This window comes from Symphodus melops, assembly GCF_947650265.1.
Source record: "Symphodus melops genome assembly, chromosome: 12".
In the NCBI taxonomy this organism is placed as follows: domain Eukaryota; kingdom Metazoa; phylum Chordata; class Actinopteri; order Labriformes; family Labridae; genus Symphodus; species Symphodus melops.
Window position 1 is genome coordinate 4,420,710 of NC_136702.1, and position 13,512 is coordinate 4,434,221.

The 13,512-nt window shown below is 40.1% G+C and overlaps 1 protein-coding gene across 3 annotated transcripts in view; it reads right to left on the reverse strand.

Moving 5' to 3' along the window:
• The window catches only part of itprid2 (ITPR interacting domain containing 2), a 34,925-nt gene that overhangs the window by 9,058 nt on the left and 12,355 nt on the right, over positions 1–13,512 (reverse strand). For all 3 annotated transcript variants that reach the window (XM_079356832.1, XM_079356831.1, XM_079356833.1), the window contains 10 exons: positions 13,074–13,123; positions 12,747–12,800; positions 9,737–9,776; positions 9,510–9,605; positions 9,188–9,335; positions 8,910–8,970; positions 2,679–2,786; positions 1,886–2,252; positions 1,318–1,474; positions 390–441 (listed from right to left, as the gene is read on the reverse strand). In XM_079356832.1, coding sequence (XP_079212958.1) covers positions 390–441; positions 1,318–1,474; positions 1,886–2,252; positions 2,679–2,786; positions 8,910–8,970; positions 9,188–9,335; positions 9,510–9,605; positions 9,737–9,776; positions 12,747–12,800; positions 13,074–13,123 — 1,133 coding nt within the window. The remainder of the gene's footprint in view (positions 1–389; positions 442–1,317; positions 1,475–1,885; positions 2,253–2,678; positions 2,787–8,909; positions 8,971–9,187; positions 9,336–9,509; positions 9,606–9,736; positions 9,777–12,746; positions 12,801–13,073; positions 13,124–13,512) is intronic.

Sequence of the window (13,512 nt, forward strand, 5' to 3'; positions counted from 1 at the left end):
ACAGGAGTATTCATTATTTTGCAGAATCACAGCAACATGTGACAACATGCGTGATAGCCATGCTTATTTCACAGCAGTTTGGTGAAGTTTGATCCATAAACGACAGGATGAGGTTTAAGAAAAGATAACAGTCAAGGCTGAAACAAAGTGTCAACATTGACCTTGGGTTTCGGCACATCAAATAGAAACAACTTTCTGGCAGAAAGCCCCGAAGGCCAACTTTTCCCGTATACCGACAGTGAGGGAGGACAAGACGACTAGTAATACAACATCAATGTAAACAATGCAGGTTTCAGAGAGTAAACACGGGGACGACAGGTTGATGAGGAATATGAATCAAGAACAGCACTAAGTTAAGAAGCTGAAATAAGAGGTCAAGAAAAACTCACCGCTGCCTCTGGAAGTTCTCGATGGCAGAGCGTCATCTTCATTGCTTTGAATCTGAAAGACAAAAAACAAACATGAGACAGGTTAGTATCATGGTACCGCGACTGCATGCTGCAAAAAGTGAGGTGCGTAATTACACCACCCAACTATTAAACATCTATCACCCTCACCAGTCGGCACCATACCTACCATATAGTATAAGTATTTATTTTATGCTTATTGTTGCATGTTGTGTCTAAGCTGGAATACAACCACCCACCACTAGGGGGTACTCTTGCTCTACTGCCAAATGTAAACCAGCAAAGTGAATAGATGCCATCTCTTAGGAGCAGCACAGGTAAACTGGCGTATAAAGACCTGACCGAAGCAATGCGTATCCACTTTCAGGACAGGCATATTGACAGCTGCCTGTGAGGAGGACTGAGGCTAGTGATGCTAGCACTACCAATGTTAGCCACAATTAACAAAGTAATTTTTACCTGTAGCGTAATACACATTTCAAAGTGTCCCAAATTTCACCAGCATTGAAAATACCTGTAGATTCAGTTATTGAAGAATGTGATGAACTGTTTCAATTAAATAGGCTACACACAAAAAGATTCTGGAGAGTGTGCAGCCTTGCTGAATTAATTGTGTCTTTTAACTTCTGTCTGAATTTATACTTTTGTTTAATTTCTGTTGAAGTAGTTAACAAGGAACCTTACTAGTTGGGAGTTTATTAATGGTGCCAATATTAATGAATAAAGGTTATTAGTCTGACTGGAGGCCTTTTCCTCAATGTCAGGCAGGAAAATATATCAGCCAATAAAGATAATTCTAATTTCTTCCAGAATAAGCCGAAACGTGTCTACAGAAAATCCCTTTTTCCAGTCCTGACAATGCCATAAACAAGTGTGAGGAGCCAAATAGAAACCCAGGATTGCATTGTACCTCCTCCATGTCGAAAGAGTCAGCGTTTTCATTGCGGAGTTGAGCAAGCTGAGGCGGCGCCAGGGAGGGCGATGCTTTCTCTGGGGTTGACGTCAGGTTCTCCTCGTTCTCTGGTTGGCATTTATCAGCAACTGGTCCAGAACTGGTCTGCTCAGTACTGATGGGAGAAGAGATGATAGGGTAAGTGAAATTGCATGCAATCGTTATTATATAACAAGGAGACAAATTGATTGATTGATTTAACTTTGACAAGTGGAATTCAGAAGCTGTCAGATGTCCAGCCAACTTTGGGCGGAGGAGATTAACCAAATGAATTCAATATTGTGCATCTGCACAGTGAAATAAATAACCAACAGAGAAGAGAGCTTACGTTGTTTCTGTGATGAATGCGTTGACGAAAGCAGAAACTGATGTTTAATAAAACGCTGTGTAATACATAACACTGCTTTTGAAAGTATAATCTCCAGGGGACATCAGTTGCATGCTCTGTATTTTGTCATGTTACATTGCTTCGCCCCTATTTAAGGAAAAACATATTCAGCTAATTTTATATGAAGCCTATGAATACCTGTCGTCTGTCTCTCCATCTCCGTTTGTTTCCTCAGTAACCGTCGCCAGGGAACAGCTATCCTTCTTGCGGTTGTGCTTCTGGTTAACCGTGTCCACCTGGTGGTCAGGGTCAGTACTGAACCCGTCCTGTTCTGGATCGATGTGTGCGTGACCGTTGGTGTGTGTGTGATCAGAGGGGGGGTGTCCGTTCTGCTTAGTGTGCTTCTCAGGTGTTTGTGTTTCTGTCAACTCCGAGGAGGCGGCGGCGTGCAGGTTGTGTCTCGTGAGGCTTTTCTTCAGTAGTTTGGCCATGTTCCGAGCCGAGTTGGTCTTCTTCAGAGGCAGAGGAGTCGAATCCTTCGGGCCTCCTTCTTCCCCTTCTCCTCCTGCAAGAGATGCAAGACGAAAGAGTTGAATAATCAAGTTTTGTTTTTAAGGGTGAAGAGAAAACCTAAACACATGTATGAAACAAACTGCCAAATACATTTCTTAGAAAACTGTTGTCAAAGATCAGCTAAGGTGCAAAATCAGCAAATAAATAACCATTTTGTCCACAGGGGGCGCCACATTTGATGCAAACTGAAAGTTAGACAAAGGAGCTTAAAGTTTAAAGTCACCTAACTGTGACTACAATTCACACTGACCTTTATGACCTTTACCATGAATATATTTTACAATATAAACAACCTATATCCATCATCTTTCCTCCAAGAGATATATTTTGAAGAAATAGTCAAAGGCTTTCTGCTCATCTTGGAGTCTAGATGAATAAACTCTCCGGCTCTGGAGTCTGTTTTTGTGTTGTGCGTTACCTTGGTCCCTGGAGCTGATGCGCTGGACAGGCTGACCAGAAACCTGACTGTAGAGCTGGAAGAACTCGTTGGCGACTGTAGTCAAGACCTCGATCTGACGGAAACGGCCTGAGGGAGACAAACAACAAACAAAAATAAGAGTTACAAAGTGCTTTACCGAGCCAACATGGTGGGGGAAAAGACCACGGGGAGACAATTTTGCCACCTTCAAAATAATGCCACATCCAAAATAATATCAAGACACTAAATGCCCCGGTAAAAGCAGGAACCAGCCGCCATCTGATATCCAACCATGTTAATGAAAAAGGTTTCAAAATGCTCGGCTTTACCTTTAACTGTGAAAACTGTTTGTGAGTACATCAGAGAGAGAACATTTCTATAAACGGCAGCGAGGCAGTGTCTTATCTTTGCAGCTTGTATGTTTCCTGCTGTCTCTGTGCTTGTTTTGAAAGCCCCTTGAACAAATCATCCACATTACAAGGTCACTTAGCATCATCTTCAGCCTTATGAGGAAGAAGAAGGTCTTAAAACCAGACTCATCTATCACAAAGCTTCCAGTTCAAATTGTTTTTACAGTTCAATGAAGCTTCTAGAAATGGTGTAAGTGTCTCCAAATAAGACAAAAGCTAAGTCAACATTTCACTCACTTGCACTCTATATGTACAAAAGGTTTGTAGAGTGACATTTTTCATGCAGTGTAAGTGAGAGTGGGGGGGGTTCATAATGCCAGAGAATAATCCACAATAGTAAAAAAGACATTTATCTTGGGACAACGAAAGATTGGGGCCGTTTAAAAAAAGTTGGTGAGCATCAACCAGACTGTAAAAAAACAAAAGATGCATCATAAAACAACTTTAAAAAAAGTTAGGTCAAAACATGGAGCTCCCCTTATTGAGGGTCTGCAGATGAAATAAGAAGCTTGACCTCCTCCATGTTAACAGATGGGTCAAACTATAAAATGAAAATACATCAAATTCATTTTTTTTCCCTTCTTTTTCTTAGTTCTCAACATGCTGATTCATGTTTAAGTGTTGGTGAGGAGGGAGAAATGTGCTCCTGTGGCGCTGTGTGCAACAGACTGGCAGAGTGGTAAAAGGACATGTAACAATGCTGTGGACTGAACAGACCTGAAGGATCGATTGTGTTTTGCAAAAGGGGCGGGACTTGAATTCCATGGCTATAAGCTAGATCTCTTCTGAGCATTTTCTGGATCCTAAAAACAATGTGTGTCAGCACCCGTCACAGGGTTTTTTTGGCTTCACAACAGGAGGAGACGGAGAGGAGTCGTTCATCTTTATATTATAGAAACCAACAACCAGGATAAAGTATAACACTGCGGCGTTATGACAAGTAACAATGTACCATCATTTTTAAATAAAAATCAAAGATTACTATCATTACTTTATACCATCATACCATTCTTTTCACAAGAATACATTTTGGTTTCAATAACTATCTGTGAAAGGATGAAGCTTAAAGTTGTCACTGGACTTTCTTCTTCTTCTGTGGTTGCGTAAGAGGAGCTATCAGTCTCGACTTTTACAGAAGGATGACTTGCGTACGTTCCTTCCTTCCGCAATAATCCCTCCACCCCTCTTTTCCTCTCTCTCTATCCTACACTGTCTAAATACTTGTCAGTCTGTTATGAAACACAGACTTCTGTCTTTTGTCCGTCACACTGTAAACCCCTCATAACTCGCTCTGATGTCATCACATTAAATGCAGAAGTGTCTACATTGGGTCTTCGGAAGGATTATTTTTTATAATTTTATGTTGGGAAAAAATCTCTTCTGTACAGAAGAAAACGTATGTATCGGTACTTACTGTCACAGTGCTCCTTTTATTTTCACAACCGGACTTAATGAACTTGTAAAAACACTAAAGTGTAAATCTTGAGGTATTTGAGACAAACAGTCTGGAAAAAGGAAGATAGAAGTGAAATCAGACAGAACATTGACTCCAAATCTGTTCATTGCTTGGGATATATATTGTATGATAGTATGCAGCATAACTTTGAGGATGGAAAAAAAAGCTAACATTACAATCATGTCTTCAATAATCTCCAACTAGAAGAATATAAGCTTCTAAAAATATAAGAAAAACTTAAGGTGAGTTAAGGTAATGTAAAAGGTGCAAGTGGCAAGTTGGTAAACCAAAATACAAAACAGGAAGTTACACAACGTCAGAGTTGGAGCAACAGCAGCGATGACGCACAAATCTCAAACTGAAAATCAAACTGGCACAAATGGATCCAAAAAGTAAACCCTATCTCTGTTATACTCAAATTCAACCAAACAGACTGCATATGCATATTTCTAGATTCAGAGTGACATAAACACCATCAACAAATCAGGTGGTAAAAACACATAACTGCAAGATTTGCCTGAGGATCAGTAGGTTAAGTCCTCCACACGTGGACAAATGACGGCTTACTTTTATTATTCAAACTGAACTCGTTAGCACAGCTTGCTACATGTTGCGATTCTTACAGCTTCTACTTTTACATGAATTTACATGTTTTTTTAAATAGTAAACAAATGATCGTGCCTGAGCTCCAAACCTGTCAGACACACAGTCACATGTGGTTATGACTGCAGAATATGAACCCCTTATTACAGCAGCACTGTGTCATGTTAGTACTACAGTGTGTGTTTGTGTGTGTGTGTGTGTTTCCTGCCGACTGCTGACTCGGCACAAATGTTCATACTGAGGATCCTAATACAGGAAGTGAGGAATAAGAGAAAATGACACGTACTCCCTCTTTTTTTCTCTTTTTATCCCAAGAGAATCGTTCTAATGGTGAGAACAGAGCTTACGTAACAAACAATAACACACACACACGCACGCACGCACGCACGCACGCACGCACGCACGCACGCACGCACGCACAAATACATGTGTCTGGGATCCAGGGAACCGATGGAGCAGTATGAGAATGTTCTGGAAAAGAAAAAAAGCTTCCAGGAACAACAAACCCACTAAAGAGTGTTAAAGGAGCAGTTCACGTAATAAAAAAAAAAAAAGAAAGATCTGATTAAAACTGTTTTAAAACTGTTATCCAACATTATAAAAGATCAAAGAGTTCTCTCAACAGGATCCAATAAACAAATCAGATAATTTTTTAATCAGAAAAAACACAAACACAGCTAAATTTTATGATGAGAGTTCTGTGAGCAGGTTAACTCTTTGCACAGACATGCAGGGGGCTCCTTTATTTTTCCTTTGTGTTCTGTTTGATACAAAATGTCAGGTCAATGTGTTTAATGGTCACGTCTAGTACTCACAGACACGCACAACCAATGTTTGGTGAAACAGCGGACCTCACAGTTTCAAACCTTCTGCATGTAATTGAGGCAGGAACAAAGGCCTCTGTTCTGTATTTCAACGGCTGTACGCATACAAGAATCCCAGAAGAAAATGTACTCATATGTCCAGGTCTAACGTCTCACAGAGAATCAATTTTTCTGAAAACCACTATTTGAGTTGGCCGATCTTTCAAAGAAGTAAATATGATCTCTATACAGGTTAGTTTGAAAGATTTACTTCAGGCCTTCTGCTTTTAATACTAGGCCACCGGTTTTTGGTTTTTTTTTTACATTTTTTGGGGGCTTTTTGGAGGACAGCTGAAGATAGACAGGAAATGTTGAGAGGTAGGGGATGAGATGCATCAATGCGCCAATGAAGGATTTAAACTCACGGCGGCTGCACCTCTGTACATGCGGCACTCGTCAATCCCATTAGGCCACCGGCACCCGGATACAAGTTCTTCAAGTGGAAGAACTCATATTTATCTTCTTGTTGTCGAAGCAAGGCAGTCAAAAAAGTATTTTTCAGATTTTTTGTTGAGTCTCTTTAAGTTGTTTTTAAAGTGACACATTTTTTCATTATCGTACATCTTAATCCGCTTTTAGCTTCTATTAGTTTCCACAAGAGCTACTTAGAAGTCTAAAACATGTTTCCAGGTTGTTGACTTTATGTGTGAACGCACCACACCTGATGCGTTTCTTTGTGTGGAATGACATTGGTTGCCTGTGGTCACTTTGACCTGTGTTTAGCAAACATGTGACCAGTTTCCCAACAAACACCTGGAGAGTGAAGCACTGACAGAGGTGCTGGAAGTTCATGGAGTTTGTCTGAGATCACAAGCCAAGCATCGACCAATATTTACACAGTGAAGCTTATTAAAAGCAGCTCTCCAAAACAGGTCAGGGGTCAGCTGATCATGACACGGTGTTATATAACAGCAATGGTGACACTGACCAATAAGAATGGGTTGGTCATGTGTTTCAGAGCACATACAGATAACGATCATAAAAGATTGTTTTTGTTTGGTTGAATACTTAGATTAAAATGTCTTGAAAATGCAAAATGATCCGCTTTGTTAAGAATGAAAGTAATTTATCCCCTATTAATAATCTCTAATGATAAGGGAAGTCAATTTTGAACAATAGAAAACAATTGGCAGGGTCAGGTGTGAGATCATTTAAGTCAAACATGTGTATCAATGTGTATTTTCAGCTATGATCAAACTTGTCAGGCTTTTTGAAAATAAAAGACTTCAGCTGTATATGTGTATTTACTGAAGCAAGAAATATCAAGTTTAAGTGAAAAGACAAAAACTGGAAATTGGACAAAAAGACAAGCAGGCAGCAATCAGAAGGTCCAGAAGATTAAAAAAAAAACTAGTGAAGTGCATATTCGGAAATCTAACTTGCGAAATTATAGTCAAACACAATGAGTACAGAAGGTTCATGTTGAAAAGTAAATACTCAGGACACTGCTAAACAACGCTCTTGTTTACCGCAAACAAACTGGGACCAGCGATGTGTGATTTTAACTGGTCAAACAGCAAACAAAGTCCAATTTCCAGTTTTTAGTTCTACATTTTAAAAAATACTTCTCGCTGTGGAGTGATTCCTCTTCTCATTTAGAGGATCTTTGGGTAAAAAAAAAAAAACCCTTTATACAGTACAAAGATAGCTGTCAAGAAAAAGAAGAGAACTTGCTGTGTGTGTGTGTGTGTGTGTGTGTGTGTGTGTGTGTGTGTGTGTGTGTGTGTGTGTGTGTGTGTGTGTGTGAGAGAGAGAGAGAGAGAGAGAGAGAGAGAGAGAGAGAGAGAGAGAGAGAGAGAGAGAGAGAGAGAGAGAGAGAGAGAGAGAGAGAGAGAGAGAGAGAGAGAGAGAGAGAGAGAGAGAGAGAGAGAGAGAGAGAGAGAGAGAGAGAGAGAGAGAGAGTGTGTGTGTGTGTGTGTGTGTGTGTGTCGGTATGTTTAATTAGGAGGCCAGTACCATCATCCAAACAGAAGTCTGAAAACAAAAAGAGGCCAGGATGATAGCAGAGCAGGTCTGTGTGTGTGTGTGTGTGTGTGTGTGTGTGTGTGTGTGTGTGTGTGTGTGTGTGTGCGTGTGTGTGTGTGTGTGTGTGTGTGTATGCATGTTTGGGACAAACAGATCTTTGTCCTTGCTGTGTTGTCCAGGCAGTTGGCACAACGGCTTAAAAAGCTGGAGGACCCCACTAAACACCATAAAAGTACCGGGAACAGGACACAGACACACACACACACACACACACACACACACACACACACACACACACACACACAGACACACACACAGACGCACTCTTTGAGCTTCACTTCCTCCTCTAACAGTTTCAGGCCGTGAACCTTTTAGCTCCTCATTGCTAACATGGTTAACAGCCAATCAGCAGCAGTGAGGGGATACAAGTGTTGCTGCCTCATCTGAACTGACCACAGTACAACACATGACCTCCTTTACACTGTGTTCAAAATGTGTCCACAGGTCACCGGTGGACAGCTGAAGAGTAAAATAAAATAAAAAAATAATAATAATAATAAACTGAATCTAAAGGCGGCTTTCAAGGTCACCTTACAAAGCAAAGAGCAAAATAACAATAACATCGATAAAATTAGGATTAAAAAGACAAATTACAGGATGTAGTAATAAAGTAAAAGACAAACAAGACACATTCTGATCCAATCTCTACAAGCTATTGCTACACATTTAATTTGTCTCCAACAAGGTTGTGAGGTCATCAGTTGGCATCTGTTTTTTTTTCTTCTTTATTTACGCATTAAGGCACTTTTTCCTGCCTTGCACACACCAGATAGACATTGTCCTCAGATCTAAAAAAGCCCATTCTTAAAGCAAGTGCAGTTATAAACACTAGAAGACATGATGGAAAAATGTAGGTGATAGACAAAGTACTTACTAGTCAGAGCAAAGTTAGGGTTCTCCAGTTCCATACGCTGCATTTGAGCTCCAAGGTAGACCTGCAGGTGGACAACAGGAAGTGATGTCATTATAAAACAAGTGATTGTTGCTGTCAGGCCATTAGCAGACACGATAAAGTTAATCTATTGTGTTTTTGTCCATAACACTACATGTCTAAGACTTAAATGACATCTATTTTTAGAAATATCGCTACCCATTGATCATCACAGGATTTGGAAATATGTTAGATTATGTGTTATCACACAGCTGTCGTACCTTGATGTCGATGCCTCGCGCTGTAGAAGAGCTGTTGAAGAATCTGGAGGGAACCTTTGCACCGAGATCGGGTTCTTCTCGACCAAAACCAAGATTTAAGAGGATCTCCTCAGGGTCCTCCTCGTACATGTCCAGAAGCTCTGACACACTGTGAACACACAGATATTCAGTCAAACAGTCAGCCAACGTGTGGTCAGTTAGCGGGTGAGTAAAGGTGCACTCAACAAGTGCTAAAGCACGATTGCTTTCGTCCCTAACTATCCTAGAAAAACTACCTGATACCTGCATTCAGCTGAAACGTCTACTGAGGGGGTGAACTGACCTGGACACAGTGCTGCTTTTTCCTGATCCAGTGGAGTTCATACTTCTTCCTTTCTCTTTAAACTGACTCCTCTTCTGATCCGCCACAAGACCAAAGCTGCACACACAAGCATTAAAAGCAAACGTATTTTTAAAAAAGCATAAACACAAAGAGGAAAGAACATGAGAAGAAATTATCAACCAGCTGGAACTTTGTTCACTGAATGAGGAAAATAAAAGTGAACTCACCAGGTTTCAGTTTTAGTGTTGCTGGACTGAAGGTGGTTAGCTGCAGAGAATAAAAAAGTAAACGGAGATGACTTATATAGCAATAAATATGTAACCACAAACAATCTGTAAATTAGAGTGAGGAGGTTGGGCATATATAAGCCTTTAAGAAAGTCCATCAATACAAAAAAATATAATAAAAATGTGATCATTAGTTTCCCCAGCAGCCAGGCTAACATATTTGATTACAATTTTCTTTAAGTTATTTGAGATTCACACTGAACTGGCTTATTAAACCCCGCCCCCAAACAGACATTTTCCAATCACAGCTTAGCAGCTGAAATCAGGCACAGTTGGTTTGGAAAGTTTTAACATTTCTAAAAGACAAAACAACAAGAGAGTAAAAACTTTATTTAAAATACTAAACGCTTCGTCATGTTCATCGAACAAGCTTACAAGTAGCAGCCTCGCTCAGATTCATATAAGGGGGATATTAACAACAGGAGTGTCCACTCATTTGATGCTTAGAAAGTAAGGAGGATTAAGTTAGAAGCTTTGCCAAGTTCTTGACAGGTTTCAAGGAAGTTCTCCCTTCATCCCCGGAGTTGTAGGATTAATTTGTAAAACAAATTTAAAGGGTTTTTTTCCAGCTGATTTTTACAAAAGACTGAAGAGAGTCGGATCTTTCAAATGCTGTTTGAATGAAAACAAAACATTCATAATTGCTAATCAAGAAAGCGTTTTAAGAAAAAGAAATTGCTGGAGGTCATTCATTTGAAAATGTTGAGCCTGTATAAAATGAATTAAGTAAATTACTGACATTGCTGATAACATACATCTACTTCATAGGTGTTTTTGATGTGAGAGGATTTACATAGATTTACACATACTGTGTATATACAAGGGACTCTAAGAACTTAACCATAACCAACAAATAGTGGTTAAAAACCAGGAAACAGACTGTGTGTAGATGTGGCTGAAATCACAGAAAATATAATTTAAAAATTCCTATAAACTTTGGAGGTTTAGATTTGCTGAGCTCTGACTTCCTGTCTGACAGTGAAACGGGTTCACTCAGTCTATCAGAGTAGTCATCACAAGTTGCAGGTGTAACAGTTGTTTTCATTTCCAATTTAAAAGGACCTGTTCCGACTTGTCGACCTGCCACTCTCTGTCTTGAGTGTCTCACTCCTTCTTTTCCGCTTTTCAATGAAGCCGAATTTAGCGTTTTCTTCTGTGAAGGAAAACTGGCATGAAAGACCAAAAAGTGGCAGCAGTTTTGCCTCCAGACCCATACACTGCCTCACTTCCAGGCCATTCAACCTGAATCCTTTCATTAGCTAATTCACTTCCTTTCAATTCACAAGTTAACACTTTAATCCCCTCCCGTGCTCTTCTGATCATATTTGAAATCATTACAGCCCATTAGGATCTGTTCATACATGACATCTCAAAAGTCTTCTGCACCCCAAGGGGCGTGAGCTGCTGACAAAAGTCATTTAGAGTATGAGAACAGCATTTACTGTCAAGACAAGAAAGACACAACATGAGGTTAGATTTAGGCTAATACAAGGAGTCGACAGCTTAACCAAAGAGCGTGTTTCAATGAATAAAAGGCTGTGGTTCATCACGTGTGTGAAGAGAACACGTAACTCAAAATGTAGAGGAGATAAATACGCATAGAAAGACTAACACAGACGATCAGATTGAACTGCACTTCGAAGAAATTTCATTTTATTATATCAAATAAAAGACAGAAATACAGAGCCCCCATTCTTTAAGGGGTTAGGAGGTTTCTGTTTTCAGAGTAAGGTTAGGGTGGTGGCAAAACAACAACTTTTAAAGTATTTTTCTGAACTATTTATCAAACTGAAGTACGTCCTTTTCCTCAGCTTTTTTGCACTTTGCTTCATTTTTTAACACTGGAGGTTGCTGCTCGGTTAAAGCACATCGAGAGCAGGTAGGGGTTTGCTGGGTTGAAGTCACTGCTTTAAAAAAGTACGCGAACAGAAGTGGTAGCAGTACGGGACAGCTTTCAGGTGAGCTGGATAGTGTGTGGCATGCAGCAGAATAACAATTAGAATTTGTGAGTTTGGTGGAAGTCGACCTGAAGCTTGCTGGATTAGCACCACAAACTAAAAAACCTTTTTCTTGATCCTGCTGATTTCCTCCCTTTAACATCTAGAAAGCACCTTTCAAGTCAGGACTTTGTCTGTCAAATAACTGATGTTCAGCCCTATGTAATGTATATATGGCACACAAATTCCTTCTATATAGTATTCCTTCAGCCTGATCACATTTCTGTAAATACAAGACAGCTGTCTGGCAAACACAACAGTGTAAGAATCAACACAACGCTCCACTTTCATTCCTCGGACTCGTTTCTTCACAAGGGAAAAGTCAACAGTTACACAGGCGTGGTAACACACTGCACGCTTCACTGAATGTCCTTCTGAGTGTGTGCGTGTGTTTTCCCCATACCTCTGATCTGCTGTGAATACATCATTAAAGGCTTTGATAGAAAGTGAATGTACAGTTATTGAGTTAACAAAAGCCCGTAATGACTTTCTGATGAAGCAGGCAACACTTACATGTTGGAATTCTGGGTATGTGTGTTGAAAATTTGACACTGAATAGCTACTAATGAGTTTATATTGAGAGGTCAAAGGTCAAGTAGATTCCATCACTATATGATTTCAGGATCAACGGTCTGAAAATATAAATATAATAAATAATAAATATCTTCTCTTTGTAATGCTTTCAGTTTGAAAACGTGTTCAAAGTATTCATGTCGTCCCAGTGATCTTTCTGGACATGAAGAATCTCACGGAGGTCTAAGGTGACTTGGAGTCCGTGTAAAGCCCTGCCACATTAAACACCTACAACATCTCAACTCGACTAAAGGTCTGCTCTCTATATCAAAGTTGGTTCGAAAACATAATTAGCAAGAGGGAAAGAGGAAACTCTTTACAATATGCAGAAATATGCAATCCTGTTTCCATTGTTAGTTGTTTTTATTCTCTGTACTGACCTTCAGCTCCCAGTGAAAGGTCATCTTCGAAGCTGCAGCCGTTCCTCGGCGCCCCTGTTCTCACACAGACACAGAGTTAACACAGAGTTGTTAGGTTACAAAATCCCTTTGATAAGTTGTCCATGGCTGTAAAATGAATGTTAGAGAAAGTCTGCCACTCATAGTCAACAGCTTTACCCGAGATTTTAAATCTTTAAACATGTTGTGAGACCGGTTCAGACTATTTTGTCATAAATCAAAGTCCCCAGAATGGAGAGGGCGTCATTGTCAGCCTTGGGTCTTTACAGGGTGATATATAGGCGACATAAACAGAAAAACATGGCTTACCTCTGTTGGGAGAAGCACTCTGATCGTCTAAAGAGGATCCAAGTGGAGTGCTGGAGAAGGGAGGAGGAGAGAGAAGAGTTACACATCAACACTTACTAAAAACTGATCTTTAAAACTGAAACAATCAACTCTATTAACGTGGTCAGGTTAGCCCCTCTTAGCACTCTGTATGCAGAAAAAACACACCAGCTGCATCACTTTGATCATCTTATGTAATGTAGCAAACACACCAGAGGTAAGTGGGACACAGTGGTCAGGATGTGTCACAAAGCAATGATCTACAGAAAAATGCTGGTTGCTTTCACATGACATATTATCATAGCAAGGCGAACAGGCTCGCTGGCTCGCTGGCTGTCAGGTAAGTATTTCACGTTATCGACTGGCCAAGATTTGACTAAGTACAGGAATAACTCGTCTGGTTGTTCTAAACTACATTTCC